Genomic DNA, 24,179 nt, shown 5'->3' with positions numbered 1-24,179 from the left:
CCACATAAGCAGAAAAAGCCAGAAGTGGTGCTGTGGCTTAAGTGGCAGAGTGCTAGCCTTGAGCTGAAGAGCTGAGGAAGAACTAGCCTTGAGCTGAAGAGCTGAGGAAGAGCGCCCAGGTCCAGAGTTCAGGCTCCCCAACTGATCAAGAAAAAAAAAAGTCAATTGAATTTTTTTTATTATTGATTTTTAAGGAGTCACCCCTCTACATCCTAGATCTGTTGGCTCTGGCATGAAATACTTCCTGGAAAGTTGTGTATTTGTGTAGGTCCCTCTTTCCAAGGGTGTAGCCCAGCTATCTTCTGGAAGCAAATGCAACAAACAGCAACAGAACAGTTTCAAGATGATCTCACTTTTAGTGATGAAATATTCTAGGCTTTGATATACATAACCAAAAAAAAAAGGATTTAAATAGCCAAAACAACTTTTCGAGTTTTCTAGGATTGCCCTTTGTAATCTCAGTCTGAAGCTCCTCTTTAACCATTATTTACAATATTCTAAATATATTATATTTTGTAGGTGGAGGATGTTATTGAGGATATAATCGGCATGGAATCAAATTTTGAAGAGAAAGGAACAAACTCTCCTCTGCTAATGCAAAGAACAGTAAGTGTTTCTACACCCAAGGAAGTCAGTAAACTTAAAACGAATATTAGAATCTGCTGATTAAAATAAAGAAATTTCATTTGATTAGTAAATGGTAATTTATACTGCACTTTTGAAACAGACATGAAATAATAGGTAAATATTGGGAAATGCTTTTTGTTGCTGTCAAAAAATCAAACAGTATTACTAAGAATATTATGATTATTTATCTATATGTATGTGTGTATGTATGCATGCATATGCATGTATGCAGGTATGTGTGTATCATATATATATCAGTCATCTGTCATCTAACTAACTGTCTATCATCTCTCTGTGTCTCTGTCTACTCTTTATGAACATACAACCAATTATATGTCTAATTGTCAATAGTATTTTCTAGGAGCAATTCTGTCTTCTTCATATTCCTATTTATAGCATTGTGTGTATTCAAACAGCTTCATGAAGTTGTGACTCAGCTTCGATGATTTCACCATGATTAGGAGGTACAAAATTCAGAGGCTGTATCTTTGAAGAGCATAGAAATGTTAATAACACTAAACCATATAAATTTATCTCTGAGACAAGAACCAGGGTTTAAGGATGAGTAGAAAGAATTACAACAGGACACATCCTACTTTAAAGGATATGGAAAGTCTTCTGGGTTGAAATGAATACAAATTCCTAGAATACTATTCAATAAAGGAGTGGTATCGTATTTCCTGTTTGATCACTGTTGCTTTCTCATTGTTCACGTGTTGACCAAAGAAAATATTCTTAAAAGGCGTACATCTTCTTTGCACATATTACATGGTTAGCGTTGGCTTGTTTGTGGGGTGAAGACCTTATGAAGAACATAAACCTATGAAATATGTGAATTGAATTGCTTCTTTAAGTTTGTATTTAAGGAAAGACTTTATTTTAAATATTTGAGATAAATGGGTTCATTAGTTCATAGTTGGCTAGACTGTACTAAGATGAATGCCTTAAATTTAATGCCCTCAGTTCTGGTGAGGGATGTGGGTAGCAGCAGGAAGGGGGAAGAAAAAACGAGTATGAATATGATCTAAGTAGTTGATTTGCATGTGAGAAAAATCAAATAATGAAACTTGAAATTGTTTTACAACTGAGTGATAGAAGAGTAAGTTTGATGAAGGCACATTATAAGTATATGTCAAAGTGTTACAATGAACCTTCTCCTGCTCTCTCCTTCCCCTATGGTTTGTATGACTAATATAAGAATGAGGTGGTAACTCTTTCTTCCCTTTCGTCTTCTTCTAATTTCAAATGGCATAGTTACATAAAAAGCAATTCTCTACATTAATATTTTATCAACGCTAATTTCTTCTTGTCTAATATCACAGCGTGAAGATAATATTTTCTTCACTAGTATTTAACTCCTATGTTTGAGGGAATGATATTAATTTCCTGCCATCTTGTCTTCCTTGCATGTGGTACTTACTTCATTGAAATGATATATTGAAACAGTCTTTGTCTAATTGAAATATTAACATTATTTGTCAAATTTTATCTACTTTTTGTGTGTGTGTGTGTGTGTGTGTGTGTGTGTGTGTGTTGTGTGTGTGTGCGTGCGCACGCACGTACATGCATGCCAGTACTGTGGTTTTAAATTAGGCACTTTTGGTTGCTAATCAAGTACTCTACCACTTGAGCTATGCCTTCAGACCTTTTGCTTTGTCAGGTCGTGTCTTGCTTTTGCCCCAAATCATCCTCAAATGTTAATCCTCCCACTTCTGCTGTCCACATAGCTGAGATCACAAGCTTGAACCAACAGGCCCTGCTTGTTTGTTGTGGTGGAGTCTCCTTACATTTTTCTTTTTTTTTTTTTTTTTTGGCCTATGTTGGTCTGAAACCCTAATCCTTGGGATCTCCAGCTCCTGACTAACTGGAATTATGAGCATTTGTCACCACTCCTTGCTACCTTACTTATTTGTTAAAGGCTTTGTAGAAAAGCCTACTCAGTACAAATACATGGCAATGACTCTGGGGAAATTTGTTTTTATAGAAGGTCCTTTTATAAAATATACACTATGAGCAAATCTGTATTAATGGTCATTTGAGTGAGACAGGACATTACTTTTGGAAAACTTTAGAAGTAGGGAGGGAGACGGTATGGGTGTGGGTATTAGGGTCAAGTCTAAACCTAGCAAATCATCTAACTGGTTTTGTTTCTTATTTCTGCATGACAAGAGCAATTAAAATGCTGATCAGTGAGATGGTTTAAATTTATATGCTAGAAGGCTAATGTACATATTTTAAGCATATATTTTAAATGTTAGAGAGTTGTTTTGGAGCTCATATTAAGGAGAAATCATGTTAAATTGAAAATTGGAGGATATGTTTAGGAAGAGAATGTTTCAAATCTCATCATGAAATATTGTCAAGATTACAGCAAGTGAAGGGAACAATACAAGTAAGTCAAGAAGTGAGAAAAAAGAATGTATAAGAAGAGCTGGAAAAATAGGAATAGGAAACAGAGGATTTTTATAGCTCATGGAGGCAAAAATAAACACTTGTTTGATTCAGAGGAATGATTTTAGTAAGTGTCCTAGCTAGTGAACTTTGGTTCATTGGTGGTACAACCTAATTAATCAGGTAAGGAATTTATTGGCTCATACCATCTAAAAACCCTAAGAAATATGATATGTGATAATCCTTTCACAATTTTCCTCCTTTTCCTTCTGTACTGCCTTTATTTATTTCAAAACTTGTATACACATATATGTATACACACACACACATACACATTCGTTTCTGGATAACTTAGTTTTTCATTTTAGACTTGCTTATAAGAAAGCAAAATAAAAGTTTTTAAGTTCATTACTCTAATGATTAGTGCGTTACTTGATTACTGGTTTGGCATTTTTGTTCTCTACCATTTAAATTACGCCTCCAGCCCTGTTTTTGCTGACTGTGTTTGATATACAGTCTTGTACACATTTCTGCCTGGATTGGCCTCAAACCTTGACTCTCTCATTCTCAGCCTTCTAGGTAGCTAGAATAACAAGTATGAGCCACCATCACCCAGCCTAAAAGGGCTTTTAAAACCAATCAGTTCAAACACCACTAGTAAATTCTCCATCCTCATTTGACTTGGCTTTTCAGTGGCATTTGATGTGGGTGATTACTCCTTTCTTGAAATATTACCTGAGATGTTGCGCAGGTATCATATTATCTTTTATTTTCCCACTCATCCCACTCAATTTTTTCTCCTTTAACAGATGTCTAAATGCTATGTGTTCCAATGTTCAGTCTTCAGCTAGTTTTTTCATATGTCTGCACATATTTTATGGGTGATAATCAACCCATCTTCAGGCTCAGATCTACTTCCTGGGTGTTACATTCATATATTTTACTGCTTGCAATACAAGTCAGACTTCACATGCCTATAGAAGCTTTAGTTCCTTTTGAAAATCTGCTTTTGGTTGATCATGAACTACAACAAATATAAAACCTTTATCTCCAAATTCAAGGTTTCCACCTGTCTCAGGATTACTCCGATGCCCACATCTACTGTTTGCCTTAATCAGAATCAGAGATTTCCAGAATCGTATATTTTTTTCTTGGTCACCATGTCCTGTCCTAAAGCAGTGACTTGTTGATTATTTTACTCAGCATCTAACACAGTGTCTCGTATAACCAAAGTGCTCAGCACATTAAATGAATTATTGTAAAATGTGCCCATGATACAGTAATCATTGTTCCCATGAAAAATTCTACTTAGGAATTCATTTGATAGATAAAAGACAGCAGCTACAAGAACAACAATAATGCCTACTCTGTATTCGATACTAACATAGTAAGGTTTTTACAAAGCACTTTTTCTGAAACATTGCATGTAAACTTCACAGGAAACTTTTTTACAAATGAGGAAAGAGGCTTAGAAAAAATTTTAGTTACTTGTTGAGGTTTATATATTAAGTGAATAGCGGACTCAGAGCTTGAATCCAATCCTGTAAGAGAGCAAATACAATGGTCCTACCCTATCTGACATGTCAGCATATGCAAAAACATATCTATTACATGGAAATGTAGACTTGGGGGATATGAAGGGACAGTAGACAGGTCTGATCTTCTTTCAGGCTGCAGCTGAATGATTGTTTAGCTTCTAAGTTTAGATCTGTCTCTATAATTCCCACCCATTGGTCTTAGTCTAACCCTTTATTTCAGAGATGAGTTCGTGTATAATAATTCATTTCTTTCGACATATATTGGTATTTTTCAATCAGGTATCTGTAAATACTGGTGGCATTTGGTAATCTAAGTAAACTCTTATAGTTCAAGACCATTCCAGAGATGAGGACTGAGTAAATATTAACAACCCCTGGTTCTTAGCTAGAACTTGAAAAGACTGAATAACATCAGTGAGCAAGCTTTTGTCAATCACAATCTAGACCAGATTAGTCTTAAAGTCCAAGGAAGAGCCAAAGTTCACTTTAGGACACACCTCTCCGGTTATTGTTTGCAAGTTAAAGGAAAAGAAAACGATGAAGGAGAAAGAGAAAACCATTGCTATTGTGAAGGTTGTAGACCCTTCAAAGTTAAAACTGGTGAGCAAGTATATTTTGGAATTCTTTCCATGTTTGGAGATGAAACCAGCTTAAATACTGAATTTAATCTTTATAAATTAATAGTCAATAAAATAAGGTATGTGGAAATTGAGTTTTGAAATTTGTAAAGTATAATTTACTGTATTGACAAGCTTATTTATCTATGAGTTGCTTTTAATAAGTGGTCTGGGCCACAATAAAAATGATTATAGCTGGCTTAAGAAAGGATTGTTAAAATGAATGTTTTATTGTGTTTTTTTTACCTAAAAGGATAAAGGTTTCACTAATTGTTTTAATGTTTATATTGCTGAGGTTTTTTTTTATTAATTTAGTACTAAATGGATAATATGCATATAAAATATATGATATGAAAGTTCTTGCTATTCTCCTCTTTTATATGTTACCTTTTTGTGTATGTATTAAAAGCCAACTTTGTCAAACATAAGGTTGTTTCTCCTATTCCAGCCCCACTCATTATTTTTATTCACTTATATTAGAGGAAAAATAATAATAACAAAATAACACAGTGGGATTTCTCTGGTCAGTGTTTGTCATTCAGGCCTCATAGTGATGCTTTAACAAATAAAATAAAGTTAAAGGTAAATCAGTGGTGTGTGTCTTAGGACTGGGAAAATCTGGTTTACTGACTCTAAATGAATAAACACCCAAAAGGAAGAAAGATATTCTTTCAAGTGTACGTTTTTCATGTATGCATACATTGTAAAATGCATGCCTCCCTGTGGTGTTCTTCTTTAGACCCGAAGTTTATTTTCCTTTTATGTCTACAGTTATTCTGTTTAATAGTCTCCTGATCATTTTTAACCATTTTAGGTTCACAGTGAATGCCTTCACTAAAAAGAAAAACAGAGGATCTAAACAACTTCAAACTTGCTGTCAGTTTCCCTTGAAACTCACACTATGTGACATATCACACGTACACTCCCACAGACTGATTAGGATTTTTTTCCTTTTGTTATATATAAACATCAGCAAATCATTTGAAAATTATATATATATATATATATATAACTACATATAGACATTCTGTTTTGTATTTGTAAGGAAATTATCTAGTTGGTCACGTATCCGTATATACACATGTGTATTTCCAGAAAAGCCTTGGGATTTCCATACGTAATCCAATTTCAGAACATGATGAGTGTATGCTATGGTGCTCTTTCTCTTTCTAGGTTAATACAAAAGAAGAGTATAGAAGCCGTAACTTGTAATTAAAGTAGAAGATTTCTAGCAGAGTTTTTCAGTCTTATTGTATTTTAATATAAATCAGATTTCTAAATGAGGGAGAGTATTCGGGACAGCTAGAACACTCAGCAGAGCATGAGAATGCAATTTTATTCTTGGTATTTATTGATGGGAAAAGGTATAGGGAAATCTCAGTAGAAAAGAATGAAACTAAGAAAACAGTCCAATAATTTCCTATTGTTCCAAACATTTGAGATTAAATGTACTAAAGGCAAGAGTCATTGTAAGAGAGGGAATAAAGAATCCATTCTTTGTATTTATCAGACAAGCTTGGATTTGAAGCTAAGCCTTTTAGTTGCTTACAAAGCTATATCGTCTTGAGATAATTATTTAATTGATACATAATTGTTTCATTTTCAAAGTTGTAATTATGCTTTTTATTATAAGTATAATTATACTTATTATGCAATTTGATTTGGTTAATATTTGGCAGAGAATACTCAACTATGAGTTAGCATGAATGTTATGATAAAGTTTGTGTTTCATTATCTTTTAAGAGATTCCCCATCTATGAGTTCACATTTAAATTTTTGAGAAAATGTTTCCCATAATGGTTGTACATTTCCTTCAGCAATGCTTCAGGATTCTGACTTTTCCCTCCTTGTTTCCTTTTAATACTCACTGGCACAGTGGGTGGGAGGTGGCATCAGAGCTGTTTTGATTTTCATGTTCCCCATTACCAACAATGGTGGACATCTTCTTATGTGCTTACTAGGTATGTATATATTCTTGGGGAAAATGTCTATTTATGGCTCTTGCTCAATTTGAAAGTTGGTTTCTTAATTTATTTTGTTCCTGGTAGTTGCAGAAGAATATATGGATATGTGGATATGTATGTGTGTGTGTGTGTGTGTTTGTGTATACATAGAAAGAGATAGAAGAGAGACAACTGACATGATTTCAAGTTCTTAGCCTCTATATGACTTTCAGGTAGTTTATCTTATTATGTCATTGTCTTTTCTCATACTTGTTGGTGACATTTGATGTACAAAGTTTTAAATTTTACTTGTCTCTCCTTTTTTTTCTCTATTGCTGAGATTTTCATATTATATTTAAAAAGATCACAACCACGTCAACTGTCATAAAATTTTTGCTGTTTTTTTCTAAGACTTTTTTTATTGCTTTTTAAAAACAGTTTTATCTTATGTTTCATTCTTTAACCCATTTTGAGTTAATTTTTAAATATGTTGTGAGATAAAGACCCAACTTCATTCTTTTCTGTGGCTATTCAGTGTACCCTGCACCATTTCTTGGAAAGAATTATCTGTAGATAACCTTGGCACCCATGTTAAAAAAAACGTTTGACCAGATATTACAAGTTTTATTTCTATCCTCATCAATATCCTTAATAGGTATGTATATCTCTTTTTATGCCAGAACAACACTATGTACTTTACTATAGCATTGTAGTAAGCTTTGAGAACTGACACTTGTTCTTTTTTATTATTAATAAGTTTTTTATTGTGAAAATACTGTATAGAGGTGTTACATTTACATGAGCAAGGTAATGAGTACATTTCTTATCAAGCATTGTTGCCTCCTCCTTTGTTTCCCCTTCCTATCCCTGTGCTCCCCTCCCTACCTTCCCTGACACCTTGTTTATTTACAAAACTGTTTTAGATCTTCAAGGTATGCCATATGCATTTTAGTATGTAATGTTCTGTTTCTTTAAAATGTAGCTAGTATTTGATAGGAGTGACATTTAATCTGCAGATTGTATTTAGTAATATTCTCATCATTAAAAAAATGTTGGGCCTTCCCATCCATAAACATGAACTATCTCGATTTATTTTTTATTTCTATTTTTTGTTGTCAGTTGTGAGGGCTGAACTCTGGATCTGGGCACTTTCCCTCAGCTTTTCAGCTCAAGGCTAGCACTCTAGTGCTTGAGCCATAGCACCACTTCTGGCTTTTTCTGCTTATATGGTGCTGAGGAATCGAACCCAGGACCTCATGCATGTGAGGCAAGCACTCTACCACTGAGCCACCTTCCCAGCCCCTCTTCATTTGTTTAAGTCTTCTTTAATTTCCCTCAGCCATATGTTTTAGTTGTCAGTGTGCTAGTTTTTCTTTGAGTTGTTTATTCCTAAGTATTTCATTCTTTTTTGATACATTTTAAACAGAAATGAGAGGAAATTGATATTTGTGATGTGCAATTTGGTCAAACTCATTTATTAATTCAAATATAGGTGTTTGGGGTAGAATCTTAGGACTTTATAACTTTAAGTCATGGGCCATGTCATCTGTGAACAGAAATCACTTCACATACTCTTTTCCAATTTGTGTAACAGTTGTTTCTTTTACTTATCTGATTATTCTGATTATAGCATCCAATATCTATTGAAGAGAAATGGTACGAACAATCAGTTCTTCCCTTAGATCATACAGGAAAACTTCACCTTTAAATCTCAACCTGTACTACATCTTCCAGTTTATTTAGTTTTCTTTCATTTTAATTAGTCTTACTACAATCATGTAAAACGTGTTATTCTTTTCACCAAAGGAGAAAACCTTTGTTTTGTAAACCAATCTCATATTAATTGTTTTTACTTCTTTCTATTCTTATTTTATTGTTTATTTTACGTTTTGCGTTTTTAGTGGGGAGGATTGGTACTTACTTTATTTAAATAATTCCAAAAATGGATCTACTTTCCTCATATTGTTAGAGCACAAATTTCATTTAAGGCATTTAAAAATGGTAGACATTAATTTATGTGCATTTGCATTAATTTTAAATTCATTTAAAATTTTTTAGTGTAAGTTGTTTTTTTGGTTGGTCATGAGGCTTGAACTAGGTGATGTCCCTCAGCTCTTCAGCTCAAGGACAGTGCTCTACCACTTGAGCTACAGTGGTTATTTGGAAATAAGAGTCTCATTGACTTTCCTGCCCGGGCTGGCTTTGAACTGCAATCCTCAGATCTCAGCCTCAGAGTAGCTAGGATTACAGGCATGAGCCACTGGCACCCAGCTCAATTTAATCTTTTGTGTGCTTTTCAGTGTGATTCTTTGTCATGCTCTTTTTTGTGTGTTCTTAATCATTAGACCAAAAAAAAAAATGATACTCTTTTTTCCTTCCTTGCTTGCTTCTTTCTTTCTTTCTCTTTCTCTTTTTTCTTTTCTTTCTTTTTTCCTTCCTTCCTTTCTTTCTTTTTCTTTCTTTCTTTCCTTCTTTCTCTTTCCTTCACTCTCTTTCTTCCTTTCCTTCTTTCTTTCTTTCCTTCTTCCTTTTTTCTTTCTTTTGCTCCCTTCCTTCCTTCCTTTCCTTCTTTCTCTTTCCTTCACTCTCTTTCTTCCTTTCCTTCTTTCTTTCTTTCCTTCTTCCTTTTTTCTTTCTTTTGCTCCCTTCCTTCCTTCCTTCCTTCCTCCCTTCCTTCCTTCCTTCCTTCCTTCCTCCCTTCCTTCCTTCCTTCCTTCCTTCCGTCTGTTTGTCTCCCTCTTTGCTTCTTTCTGTGTGCCAGGACCTGGAGCTTGAACTCAGGGCCTGAACTCTTGTACCAAAGCTGGCACTCTATTACTTCATCCATGGTTCTAGTTTCAGCTTTTTGCTGGTTAATTGGAGATAAGAATCTCATGGACTTTCCTGCCCAGACTGGGTTTTATTTATTTTTTATTATGAAAATACCATACAGAGGAGTTACAATCACATGGGCAAGATAGCCAGACTGGTTTTGAACTGAGATCCTCAAATTTCAGCCCTCTGATTAATTAGGATACAGTTATGAGCCACTGGTGCCAGGTCAGTTCTTAGTGTTTTGTTCAATATATCCATTATGTTTCTCAAAGTAGCAATGAAAATGTTCAGATCAGGTGGGTGATGCTTAAGCTTTTCAAATATGATCTTGGAAAATTCTATTTAAAAAATATCATAAAATGGCTTTCAACTTAAGAAAAATATATGCCTTTTGGATTTCCTCCCAGTTAGTTGTATTTGGTTGAAACATATAGAATATCTCAAATTCAGCCAACTAACTTTATCCTTATTTTGTAGTACTGGAAATTGAATGGAGTAAGTACTTGACCTACTTGATCCTTCTTCCTGGGATCTATAATGAAAAGAACATTAAAAATGAGTTTATTGTACGGGGGTAATTTGGTGGTAGAGATGATGGTGATCATGTGAGAATTGATCATCATGTGAGAATTTCTAAATTAACGTATCAGCACTAAAAATTAACATGAAGGAATAAGTAAAATAATGCCTGTGAACAACATAAAGAGAAGAGTTTTACTGTAGTTAATGATAAAGATACTATTTCAATGTATATCAGAATACCATATGCAGGCTAGAGAGTCTTATTGAAATGAACATAATTAATATAGTAGATGATTTTAACTGGATTCAAAGTTTATTTTCCCTGGAAATACACAATATTTACCACATATATAATAGCAGTTTATTACTCCAGAAACTAATTTGGTCTTAGTAAAACCCTCATATTTATTCCCATTCTGATTTTATAATATAAAAAATTTCTCTCAGGATGAATTGGAGTTCTGCAAATACATAAAACTATAGTGTTAGATGTCCTATAATAATCTTGTTAAACTATTTTTGATTATACTTATTGTTTTTAGTCATTTGGGAAAGGAAAAAGTTACTTTTTATTCAGTTTTGGCTAACTGCCCAGAAATGGAATAAAGATGGTTCTAATGGAAATATTCATATCCTATGTTGTTAATGCAGCTTTTCCTGGAAAAAATAGCTAATAACTTGAAATATGAATAATTTTAAATTTAGTTTTCTTGAGCAATCAAATCAACAAGTTTGAATAAAGAGGCATTGCAACTTAAGTTGTGAATAATAAAAAACTTTAACTTTCTGCACAATTGTTTCCACGAAATACTTTAACAACTGCACTGTGTTTAATTGGATGTGCTCTGTATTCACTAGAGGCAAAAGTAGGTTTAGGATATTTGTGGTTGGGGTCTTTTTTAATTATCTAGATCATTAAGTGTACAGTAAGAAAAAATACCCCTTCCAGAATGGAGAGTTTCTCACTTAATGAACAGTATGAAATAGCTTAGAATGTGTGTTGTCTGTATCATTGATGTCATTAAGAAACTCCTGATATTCAACAATTAAACCTCATTTGTGGTATTCAAGGAACTTTCCAGCTTTGTTAGATATTGATTTTTTTATACGAAATGATATTTTTAATTTCATTCATTTATAACTATGTCATATGCTGGCTCAAACCTACATAACTTTGTAAATATTAATCAGAATTTTTTCATGCATGAACTCATTTCTCATCTGTTTAAATATAAATAGCTTTTTTTTTTACAGTATCTTATACATAAACAGCTCATGCATATTTCAAATTAGTCAATGCACACTCTTGTTTAAAATTAAAATGTGATGTAGTATAGTCCCATCATTAGTAACAAGGTGACAAATTTAAAATGAGGAATTTAAAGTTCACAACTAAATATATCCAAGTACATGAAAAGCTAATTTATATTATTTTTCTTTTTTTTCTCTACAGTTATCTGGAAGTATTTTGGATGTGTATAGTGGTAAGAAGGGGATTTCACCAATTAATATGGGTCTTACAAGTGCTTCCTGTCCAAGTAATCTACCAATGAAAAAAGAAATTATAGGTAATGTCGGTTTTATAGTTTTACACTTTAAATTTTTATCAACTACATAAGATATAAATGACATCAATTATCATGTTAAATAGAATTTTAATGTGAGCAAAATAGTTAAAAGGGAGAAATTTAAATGGTAATTTTCAATGTGTGTATTTATGTATGTATATACATAAAATATATAAAATTGTATATATATCTATATCATCTGTCTATAGAGAAAGAGAGCATGAGGAGTCTAGCATATTTACAGATTTATTCCACACATTTTTGATCAAGTACAGAAAAAAATAAAAATTAAAAATTAAAAAATTCAAACTCTGTAATTTTAAAGTTCTTTAAAGTACCTCTGCTCACATTACATTATTTAGTTGGTTTGGAGAAGCTCTCAATCAGTTTTGGTAATGTTAGTTGTGTTTAAATCACTACATGATTTGCTGGTTTTCTACTTTTTTAATTTTGTAAAAATATATCTTCTCAAATGCAATAGTGTCCAAATTAGCAAAGTAAAAGTTATGGTAAAGCTACCAAGTAAAAAATGCACAAAAATGTGCTTAAATGCTAAAGTTGGAAGGGGGCATGTCTTCAGCAAAAGTGCTGATCTCTGTGCATCCTGAATATTTGTGGGTTTTCCTTAGTGGTAGTCTTTTCATAAGATAGATACAGATAAAAGGGTCTACTGCAAACAAATACATACATATGCATTGTATGTGTATTTATGTATGTATGTGTGTAATCTTATACCTATCATATGTTTATTTGTGTGTATATGTGTATATGTAATAATTTTGACCTAGGTTCATTTGCTATTGAATAAATGAAACTATTAACATGATTGCAAAATAAAATAATATATTAAATTAGGGAAATAATTTTTGTAAGTATCAAGAAAAGCTTAGTTAAATTTTTGTTTTTAATTTGTGTGTGTGTGTGTGTGTGTGTGTGTGTGTGTTTGTCTTGGAGCTTGACATCATGGTCTGGGCACTGTCCATAAGCTTTTGTGCTTCAGGCTAGCACTCTATCCCTTGGGACATAGACACTTCCAGCACTTTTTGGGGCTGACTTCCAGCTACTATCCTTAGATCTCAGTTTCTGGAGTAGCTTGGATTACATGTGCGACTCGCAACATGGATGAACCACTGTTGCCCAGCCGTTTTAAACTTTTTTTTTAAATAATGGATTTCATGATGACTTGTATCTAACTTTCTCATTTGAGTAAACAAAAAATTCCATTTTCATAGTTCATTTCAAAATTATTTCAGTTGAAAGAAATTATAGTCAAATACTTCCAAATATATAAATGAAGGAAGCAAGGGAAGAGTTATTTTCTCAACTATAACATTGTTTAGAAGAAGAAATGGACAAGTGCAAGGATTTCCTTACTGACAAATCCAGTGTTAGAACTATAAAGAGTAATATAAAATTCACTTGAATTTTTTTGTAACAAGTGATTAATCAACTAAAAAATTTCTAGGCTTAATTCATTCAGACAATATTAATGACTTTAAATAGAACTATTTTTTTGGTCTGTCATGGGCCTGAACTCAGCCTGGGCGCTGTCCCTCAGCTCTTTAGCTAAAGGCTAGCGCTCTATCACTTAAGCCACAGCACCACTTCTGGCTTTTTCTGCTTATGTGGTGCTGAGGAATCGAACCTCATGCATGCAAGGTAAGCATTCTACCAACCAGTGAGCCACCTTCCCAGCCCAGAACATATTGTTTTATTACCTTTGTGTGTGTGTGTGTGTGTGTGTGTGTGTGTATCTGTGTGTTTTGTGTGTGTGAGAGAGAGACAGAGACAGAGACAGACAGAGACAGAGAGAGACAGTGACACAAAGAGAGAGAGAGAGAGAGAGAGAGAGAGAGAGAGAGAGAGAGAGAGAGAGAGAGAGAGAGAGAGAGAGCACTGATCCTGGAGTTTGAACGCAGTGCCTGGATGCTGTCCCTGAGCTTTTGTACTCAAAGCTATCACTTTAGTATGTGAGCAACTGCTCCACCTCTAGTGTTTTGCTGCTTGATTAGAGGTAAGAATTGTGTGGATTTGCATTCCCAGATTGGCTTCCATTAACAATCCTCAGATCTCAATCTCCTTAGTAGTTATGATGTCAGACATGAGCCACCAGCACCCAGCTTGTTTTACTACCTTTTTAAAAAAGCATAACAATTCTGAGAACAATGTAACATCTAATTTTATGTAGTCATGAGTTTCCCCTAACTTATAACTTTAAACAACTATTTACAATTTGATGTAGTCTATGAGGAACAGGAATCCAGGAGAAGCTTACAAACTGATTCTGACTCAGTCTTTTGTAGAGCTGTAATCCAGACATCAGCTAGAAGTACTCAATTGGACACTTGAATAGGATTGGTAGATGCACTCCCATTTCTAGGTCTTGCAAAGTAATGCTGCTTATTGACAAATAATCTGGTTCACTGTTGCTTGGGTGCCCTCATGATACCATGACTGGTGGTCTCAGTGGAAGCTGACATCTTCTATGATCTAGCCTTGAAGCCACACTGGACATTTCTATAAAATTATGTTGGTTTCATAGGTAAGCTCAATTCAGGGCAGGAGAAATTACAAAAAGTGTGAATATTAGAAAGTAAGAACCATTGTAAGCCATTTTAAAGGGCAATACCCACAGCCACAACCACATAATCCACAGAGCGTAGTGACATTTATTTGAAAGATAGCATAGAGTTGTGTGTATACTGGAGGAATGCAGTTCCAAGTCTTTGGGCATAGAAATTTTATGTATGAAGGATTTAGGTTGGAATAATTTCTATATCACAAGGTTCAGAAGATAGTAAAAGAAATGGTAGACAGTTTAATACTTTTGTATACTATACTTCTCTCACAGTCATCATGGTAATAATCAGGTGAATTATTCATATTACTGATGAAGAGCCTGAAGACAAGGAATTTTGGTGTTTGATCACATAATTACTAAATGGAAAACCAGAAAAATAGTAGTCCAAGTTTTACTACTCCAAATCTTGATGGCTTTACTATTGACTTCACTTGAGAATTCTAAATTTCTCAATATTTGTATAAAATATTATTTTTATCATTTTGGATCAAGCGATATACATTTCATGTAGTATTTCTAAGGTATGTTCCCTAAAAAGGTTTGAAAGTATTAACTAAGCAGTGTTTCAACTTTGTTCCTTTTCAGTAGAAACTGACCCACGAGCTTTGACAAAAGAGAGACAAAAAAAAGACAATCATAATCTCAGTGAGTATAATTTCCTATTTGTGAAATAAAATTAATGTAAGAAGAAATGCATGGATATTAAATTGTATGGTCTTTTATTGATGTCCTGTAAGTACTTGAAGTCAGAGGATCAAAATTAATTTGTACATGCTCTGAATCCTGAGCTACTTTGGGAAATGCAAAATCTGAACAAATTGTTTAAATAGGGATACAGGTGGACTCATTGCAACAATGAGATGTATAAGTCGTTATGTCAAAAAACGAACTTTACAACTTTGCGGGGGGGAGGGGGGGGGAGGGGAGGGGTATGGGAAGGGATGGGAAGGGGAAACAAAGGAGGCAACAATGAAGAAGAAATGTACTCGTTATCTTGCCCATGTAATTGTAACCCTTTTGTACGGTATTTTCACAATAAAAAAAAAGAGAAAATTTACAAAGCTATGTATTTTCATGTTGAATTCTCTCCCTTGATTGATATCATTCTCAAGTAGGTACCTCAGATAAGTACATTTGCTTACATGTGCCCTGTGTTGTGACTTTTTGATCCAAAGACTTAAGAAATAAAGTGGCTACAGAAAATGTATAGCATTTAACTGTCAGAAACTTAAGTCCAGCATCTCATTTTTCTGTATTTATTCTTTTCTTCCTAGTTATTTGTCATCTCAAAGGCATTGCTTATGTTGTAATGCTGAATTTCCCAGGCTTCCTTGAGGTTAATTTGCCTCTGATAAGGGGTCACAGGAGACAAAGAATGTGAGCTTTAGAGTGCTTAGTCTTGTCACAAGTGCTTAAGTATTTCAAGTGGGCTTTTGGCTAATTGAGTGAGAATCTTTTCGTTCTAGGAGCTAACTCAAAAAAGGAGAAAAAATAAAACAGAATAAAAATAAATGGTAACAAAGCTCTGATGTGAATAAGTAATTTCCTTATAAGTGATTGGCTGGATTTGATTCTGGTATGAATCTGTGTATCTGAACTCCTGTCAAATGTACCTTCCGTATCATAGTGGTGACAGCTGACTGTAGGCAGAAAGAGCTGACTAGTGGTTTTAAGAGTTCTGAGAAAAATGATGGCATTCCCAGAACCCTTAAGGATACACCAGATAACTTTGGCTCAGATTATGAGACATAAAAGAGTGGGGAGGGTTGATGGCTGGTGGAAGCAACTAATATAGACTGAGAAACTATAGAGTTTTCTCTTAGTACATCTGTAAATGAGTACTGCCCTTGTTCTTCCTCTATTGATAGCTGCAGTTTATCAACAGGTCACTTAATGTAGTGTATTGTAGGTGTCTGCTGGGTGCCTTATCCAAGTGTTTTCTAATCTGGATCTAGAACAACCCATAAAACTATAAAATTTGTGAGAGCATAGCAAAAGTACAAGGAAGGTTTCTCTTCCTCCACGTCTAAAAATGTAAGAGGTATAGGTCAAGTTAGTAAGTGCTAAATAAAGTGCATTTCATTCTTCCTAATGACTAGAAGACCATGAGTGAATTTGACATTCCCAGTCATCATTGTTTGGCCTGGGAATATTGTGATAATGCCAGGACTCAGCTTGCTGCCCACCTACTTCTCTCCCCACCTCTATTCCATTCTGTGCTTGGGATGGCTTCAAACTGAAGTCCTATGGATTTCAGCCTCTCAGCTGTCTAGAATTAAAAGTCTGAGCCACTGGATTTGCTTCTATAGCTCTTGATTGAAAATATTAGGTACATAAAATTGACTGCTCTTAGAATAAATATTGGGCACACGTCTGACCATATATTTGACATTTATTGAGTAGTTACTATATATATATATATATATATACACATATATGAAGTTGCCACGTGTTATGACTGTATGTAAATGCCAACAAAGAAAATTGTCTTAAAATCTATATTAGTAGTTCTTAAAATATGAGAAGTTTGAAAATCACCAACATATATATTACTAGAAAAATAAATTAATAGGTATTTGCACACTGTAATGTGCTAAAAACTCAGGAAAATATATGAATAAGTAAGCATGTTACCTGGCCTCAGAAGATTACAACCTCGATGGACCAACATTTGTGTGAAATAACAAAATAAACATATACATACACATATATGTTGAGACAACATGTATTTATGTATGTGAGTAAATATTATAGCAATTTAAAGAACAAAAATACTCTTTTAGAAAAAGAGGATTAAATAATTTAAAATCATATATTCACATTTCTAATGTTATAAATTGTATTTTCTGATAAGATATATTTGAATTTTGATTTTGTTATTAAGCAGTACTCACTTTTGACTAAATTTTAAATAATTTTTCTCACTATTTTTCAAGTGATTTAATAAGAAAATTTACAGCTGACCAAAAGTGAACTGTGCCTTAATGAGAATAATCAATAATATTTCTCCTTTAATAGTTGAAAGAAGAAGAAGGTATAATATTAATTACCGAATCAAGGAGCTTGGCACTCTTATTCCAAAGTCTAATGATCCGTGAGTTCAAAATAATTTCTGTAATAATGTTGTGATTTCAATGCCCCCAAAAATGGGTGGGAGGAAAGAGGGAGGATAGATTCAATGATGAGGAAACTAAGCATCTCAACATCAAAGGTAAGGCTATCGCTGGGCTCATGTTAGAATATTCCAGGATGCTCAAGCATCAAGGTTGTTCACAGCGCTGCCATCTGAACATAGAAAATACATTTGTTTCTAAATTCATAGCTGTTCTTCTTGTATAATAACAATAGCAGCAATTTCACTGATGATGTCAAAGATATTTGTGATCATTGGGATATTGTTTATGGGGTTAAAATGTATTCCAATTTACAATAAAATAAAAAAATGGAATTGTCACATTTTTAAATTCTAGAGACTCTCAAGTTATAAATGGAATTGAAAATTCTATCAATGCTGGGTGACAGTGGCTCAGCCTTGTAATCCTAGCTATTCAGGAGGCTGAGATTCTAGAATCACAGTTGGAAGCCAACTCAGGCAGACAAATCTAAGAAACTCTTAGATCTAATTAACCAGCAAATCACTAGAAGTAGATTTGTGGTTTTATTGACAGAGCACCAGCCATGAGCAAAAAAAAATAAGAAAATAAATAAGAGAAGTGAGAGTACCAGACTCCAATATTGGCATAAAAATCAAAAGAAAATGAAGCAAAAACCCGTTGATTGATACCAATCAGATTTTATTGGCAGAGTCCAATATTAACTTTGAGACTATAAATGAAGAAATAGCTAATCAAAGTGTCAATATAGAATGTTGAATGATTATATAAAAACATACTAATATGGATCTTTAATAACCATTTGGAAATAATCTCTAAATATTAGCTAGATTTTAGTTGGAACTTAACAAATTTTAGATTAATTGAGTATGACTAAGAATGTTTTTTAAAGAAAATAAGCAAATACTCATTACTTATAAAACCATGTTAGGAAGTTTGGGAAATTGTAACCCTTAACTGGTAGCAGGAAAGGAACCACTGAAGCAGTATAGGCTTTTTTGATAAAGAAACTATTAAAGTATTATACATTGTACATAAAAAGGATATAAATACCCCATGAAAAGTTCATGACAGTTTTAGGGGCTAAGAATGCCTCAATTTAGAGATATCTCTCAGATTTATTTGCACATTTATCATCACAAATAGCTTTGACATCATCAGTGAAATTGCTGCTATTGTTATTATACAAGACCTCATCTGAACCTTAATGCACCTCCTGATTAAAATTAATTTTACCATAGGAAATCAAAACAAATACATAAGACCAAATTCAGTAGTTACTGTTTTTATGTTAATAGACATTTGGAAAAGTGTATTTCTTTGCAGGTCAAAATAGTGGAGGTAGGAAGGAAAGAATTTACTTTTGTTTGAGAAAATCACAAATCCAACATTCATTATGATGTTTGCATTTTTTATTATTAATAAGTTTTTTATTGTGAAAATACCATACAGAGGGGTTACAATTACATGAGCAAGGAAATGAGTACATTTCTTATCAAGCATTGTTGCCTCCTCCTTTGTTTCCCCTTACCATTCTTAATTAAAACATTTTATTTGTTTCAAGTGGATGTGAATGCCTAAAAGACAAAAAACTTCTCATAGTTTTATCTGATTCATTTCTACTGCAATTTATACATTGGTGTTTCCTGCTTTGGTCCTAAATCTATTCAAGCTTTTCACCAGCCCCCCTTTAAAGTTCCAAGTTTTTGGGTTTTTTTTGTCAGTCATGGGGCCTGAGATCTGGGCCTGGGCGCTGTCCCTCAGCTCTTCAGCTCAAGGCTAGCGCTCTACCACTTGAGCCACAGCGCCACTTCTGGCTCTTTCTGCTTATGTGGTGCTGAGGAACTGAACCCAGGGCCTCATGCATGTGAGGCAAGCACTCTACCACTGAGGCACCTTCCCAGCTCCAAGTCTTAAGCTTGTTTATTTTTTTTTTTTTAACAAAAATTGTTTTATGAGAAAGGAAGGGCCATTATCAATATTCTCTTTTTTAAGTACTAAAAGTAAAAATTACATGAGGAATAAATACCTTTTATTGAATGCACAATAACAATAACTCTTGAAAACTTAACAAATATAAACTAGATATAATCCATGATGATGACAGAAGATTGGCATGTATCTCCTGAGGGAATGAAAAGGTTAACAATTTTATGCAAGTTGTTTGAAAATGATTATGACTATAAAGAACATTTATAGACATTTTGTTAAAGTAAATGTACATCAATAGTAAAGTAATATAATATCCATGAAATAAATGGCACTTGTTCTGGAAAAAAAGAGAATCATAATGTGTAAGTGAAATTAAAGGCTCTACAATCTGAGGCCAATAGGAAGATTATAATAACTGACAAATTTAATTCAGTAACACATTAAGCACAATTATTCAAAAGCTATATGAAACTGTGCTCATAAATGGACATGTTAAATATAATGTAATGTACAACTACTTAAAGATAATAAAAAAGCTACCTAAAAATCAAGAACTAGGAAATAACCAATGTGTTACTGTTCAACCAAATTACAAATACATTTGTGTTTATTTCTAAATCCAACACAGTTCTAAATCAAAATATAAAACACCTCATTTGCTGATGTAAAGACCATACACATTAATGTTGAGATTTTCCTTTTCTAAACAAATGAAATCTCAGTTTAACTCACTGAGTATGTTATTCTTATTGAGTTGTTCCAACATTCTTTCTTTAGCTATGCTTTTATGTTTAGTATATGTAGGGTACTTACATATTTTTTAAATTTAAAATCATTTTAATTCTAATTTGCTTGAAATTATCATGGAAGAGAGGCAGAATTCCTAGAAAAAGTTAAACAATTTAATAATAACTTTTATTTATTCCGATGCTTTCAAATAGCATGAAAGAGTCCTTTTGAAAATAGCACACTCTAGGTACAAATCGAAAAAAGACATTGTGTTTTTTCTACTATTATTTTGAAAATTAATCTCAGATCTAGATAAACAGGTCTTTGAATTTGGAAGTTTGCTAGCAATACACTTCACCAATAACCTTAATCTTTTTTCCCTATGAAATGAAACAAGACTCTTGGTACTACTTAAAATTTTAGTTCAGGAGGCTACAAATAGTTCTATTTAAGACACTATTGCTTCCATGACAAAAGTAGCTAGTCTTTTTATATTATCCTATCATGCAATAAATTCTTACAAGTAGCTATTGTCTCAATAGCTATCAGTACAAGATAGATCACCTAGACCCAAACATGCGTTTCCACTTGGTGGTAGAAAAATGGATCTTCCTTTAATTTGTAACTGCTAATGACATAGTCAACTAACTTGAATTTCCAGTGAGACACATTAAACTCATAGCCTTCATAACTGCGTTTTCCCACTTCAGATGGGAATAAATACAAATTAAAGTCAACACGTAGGACTATGTAAACAAAAAATACATTTAGAATAATATTACATTTCCCCGCATAGTTACTTTATGCTGTATTTACAACATCTTATGTTATTAATCTGAAACAAAGTATTTTCAGCAATTAGTTTGGACTTATTCTCTGCGCATTATCAATGCTCATAAAATATTACTATCCCTGATTTATATTCTCAGGCATTAAAATCAGTAGCTTGTTCCACATTTCCATATCGAAAATTTCTCTAATATGAAAAATAAATTGTATAAAATATTTCCTATATTAAAGACAAAAGCTTACCTAGTAACATTTCGTTGTATTTATTTACCTTAAGCTTATTTAAAAATAGGCAACCATATCTAGCATTTTTAGCTACTCAGCTGTTTGTGCAGAAAAAATTTTTTCAAATGGTGCAAAATGTTTGCTCTTTTGCATAAAGTAATATTGTCAAAGTCTGGTATGTTTCAGAATCAATCAGGATTACCATTCAGTAGAGTTTTTATTTTTTTTCTTACAAACAAAAGCAACCTTATTAGGAAATAAGTTAAAAGATTGGTACATTTGAAATGATCTTAAAATTTTTAGGCTTAAGTCGCTAGTAATGTACATTTCCTAGTTCATTAATGCAGAAATACTGAACATAGATTTTAATCTTGGAGTTAATAATAAAAGCAATTTTCACTAAAAATATAAAAACTGTAATGGTAGAATCATGATATTGCATTTAGTTCTCCCACAAAAAAGTCACTTTATTACTTTCCTTTGACACTTATTTTCATTCTGGGATTAATTTTACTATATAAGGGCTTCTTAACTATTCTATTAAAATTTCTATTCAGAAGCAATAATATCTAAGAGTGAATAATAGTCATGTAAATCATTATTTCATATTAATGTAAAAGATTTTGTAAGTTCTTATGAATTCTGCTGACATGCACAATTGTGAAAAGGTTATCTCTCCGCTCTACAGTGATATGCGCTGGAACAAAGGAACCATTCTGAAAGCATCAGTGGAGTACATCAAGTGGCTACAAAAAGAACAACAGAAGGCTCGAGAGTTAGAACATAGACAGAAGAAATTAGAGCAGGCGAACAAGCGACTTCTCCTCCGGATTCAGGTTTTTATAAGACTGTTACCATGAACTGCATAGCTAACATGGCATACTGTGTCATACGTTTTATCTGTTTTATTCATTGGTCTCATTGACTTTCTTATGAACAGTTTTTCTTGTGAGAGTTAATTTGATAATCTTTGATGGCCCTTTAAGTGTTTATCAGTTACTTTTTAATTTTTTTTTTGTAAAATTTGGCTTCAATTTGAAATCCAGGATTGAGGTGAATATGCATGCATACATATATCTATATATATTTAGCAAATGCAGAAAAATGAAATTTGTTTCATAAATATATGTATTATCCCAGCCCCAAACATAATACTAAGTAGAACATTTGTTTCTATAGATAATATTGGATACTAAATTCTTCCCTTCTGTTTAATTTCTTTGGCAACATTGCTATGAATTTTATTGCCTCAAGCCACATTACACTAGTTTATATTAAGCCACTTCTCATTGTTCATGTGACATGAAGTATCAAAATATGGGTTTTTATAACCTTCTCTTTTTCTTTTTAATGCATACATTTACTCTATTTCCATGAAATGGCCCAGAATTATGGAGAGAAATTAATCAGTAAGAGTAAATGGGAGATAGTCTACTATTTCCATATGGCTATTTTGTAGTGTGAGCCACTAAGGGGCCATCATATAACATGAATAACTTTGGAGATCATTGAGAGGAGAATTTTTCAAAACCTGGGTGATTTTCTTGGGGTTACTTTGCAGGCAACAGAAATGCACTGAATTTCTTTCTTTGTGAAGAAAACTCTTCATTATTTTGGTTCTAATTTCTGGTTTATTCTCTAGAGTTATGTCTTTTTTGCAAGCCATTATATAATGATTCTTGTTTGAAATTTCAGGAACTAGAAATACAGGCTCGTGCCCATGGGTTGCCAGCCTTGACTTCACTTGGCATGGTTGGTTTAGAGGCTCACCTTACCAAACAGCAGAGTCACCCTGAACAGAACTCAGTAGACTATTGCCAACAACTGAACCTATTTCAGAGAACAAGTCCTGAACTCTGTGATCAAGCTATGGCCTTCTCTGATCCTTTGTCACACTTCACAGATTTATCATTTAGTGCTGCTTTGAAAGAGGAACAAAGATTGGACAGCCTGCTACTGGAGGACACAATATCCCCATTTGGAACAGACCCTCTGCTATCTGCCACTTCCCCTGCGGTTTCCAAAGCAAGCAGTAGGAGAAGTAGCTTTAGCTCAGAGGATGGGGACGAGTTATAAGAAATGAAAGCTCAGTCTATCAACTAGTAAACAATTTCATGTCAGTGCTATGGTCTATGTTTCATACATTGCTTTTGTTCCATTTTTCTGAAAGAAATGTGTTGTTCATGAAAAACTGACTAGAAACAACAGAAGGACTTACAGAAAGACAAATCCCGATACTACATAGTCCAAATCTACCTAAATTTTGTTTTCCCAGTAGGCAATAAGCCTATATTGATGTCTTAAAAACTTTAGTGTTAACAAGGTATTAACAGACTGTGAAGAGAAATTGACTAAAAGATACAACCCTTATTTTAGTCCTTCTCTTTAATACTCTACAATTCACTCTTAGACTTGTTCTTAAGAATCAACAAATGGGGCTGGGAAGGTGGATCAGTGGTAGAGTGCTTGTCTTGCATGCATGAGGCCCTGGGTTCGATTCCTCAGCACCACATAAGCAGAAAAAGAAAAAAACTGGAAGTGGCTCTGTGGCTCAAGTGGTAGAGCGCTAGCCTTGAGCTGAAGAGCTGAGGGACAGTGCTCAGGCCCAGAGTTCAGGCCCCACGGCCGGACCCCCCCCCCCCAAAAAAAAAGAATTAACAAATCCAGTGATATTGCCTCTTTTTTCTGTGGGTCTCCTGTCCAGACATCAAGCCTGATGAGGAAATATTTACAGATTTCTTTGTCATGTAATTGAAAAGTGAATCTATAATCAACATGAGAATTTATTAA

General features: G+C 33.5%; 1 protein-coding gene across 5 annotated transcripts in view; it reads left to right on the top strand.

Moving 5' to 3' along the window:
• The window catches only part of Tfec (transcription factor EC), a 50,230-nt gene extending 26,370 nt beyond the window's left edge, over window positions 1-23,860 (top strand). The window contains exons 3-8 of one of the 5 annotated variants that reach the window (XM_042696079.1): window positions 520-606; window positions 11,906-12,020; window positions 15,190-15,246; window positions 17,620-17,695; window positions 22,078-22,225; window positions 23,085-23,860. In XM_042696079.1, coding sequence (XP_042552013.1) covers window positions 520-606; window positions 11,906-12,020; window positions 15,190-15,246; window positions 17,620-17,695; window positions 22,078-22,225; window positions 23,085-23,465 — 864 coding nt within the window. In that variant the 3' untranslated portion in view covers window positions 23,466-23,860. Of the gene's footprint in view, window positions 1-519; window positions 607-5,052; window positions 5,157-11,905; window positions 12,021-15,186; window positions 15,247-17,619; window positions 17,696-22,077; window positions 22,226-23,084 lie in introns of those variants that run through there. The other 4 variants (XM_042696078.1, XM_042696083.1, XM_042696081.1 and 1 more) reach the window with 4 other exon arrangements.
• The last annotated feature ends 319 nt before the right edge of the window (window positions 23,861-24,179 follow it).

The sequence above is a fragment of the Dipodomys spectabilis genome, unplaced genomic scaffold (assembly GCF_019054845.1).
Source record: "Dipodomys spectabilis isolate Male_0828 unplaced genomic scaffold, ASM1905484v1 ptg000197l, whole genome shotgun sequence".
NCBI classification, from domain to species: domain Eukaryota; kingdom Metazoa; phylum Chordata; class Mammalia; order Rodentia; family Heteromyidae; genus Dipodomys; species Dipodomys spectabilis.
Note: the sequence above shows the minus strand (reverse complement) of the source record. Positions and strands in the feature narration are given on the sequence as shown.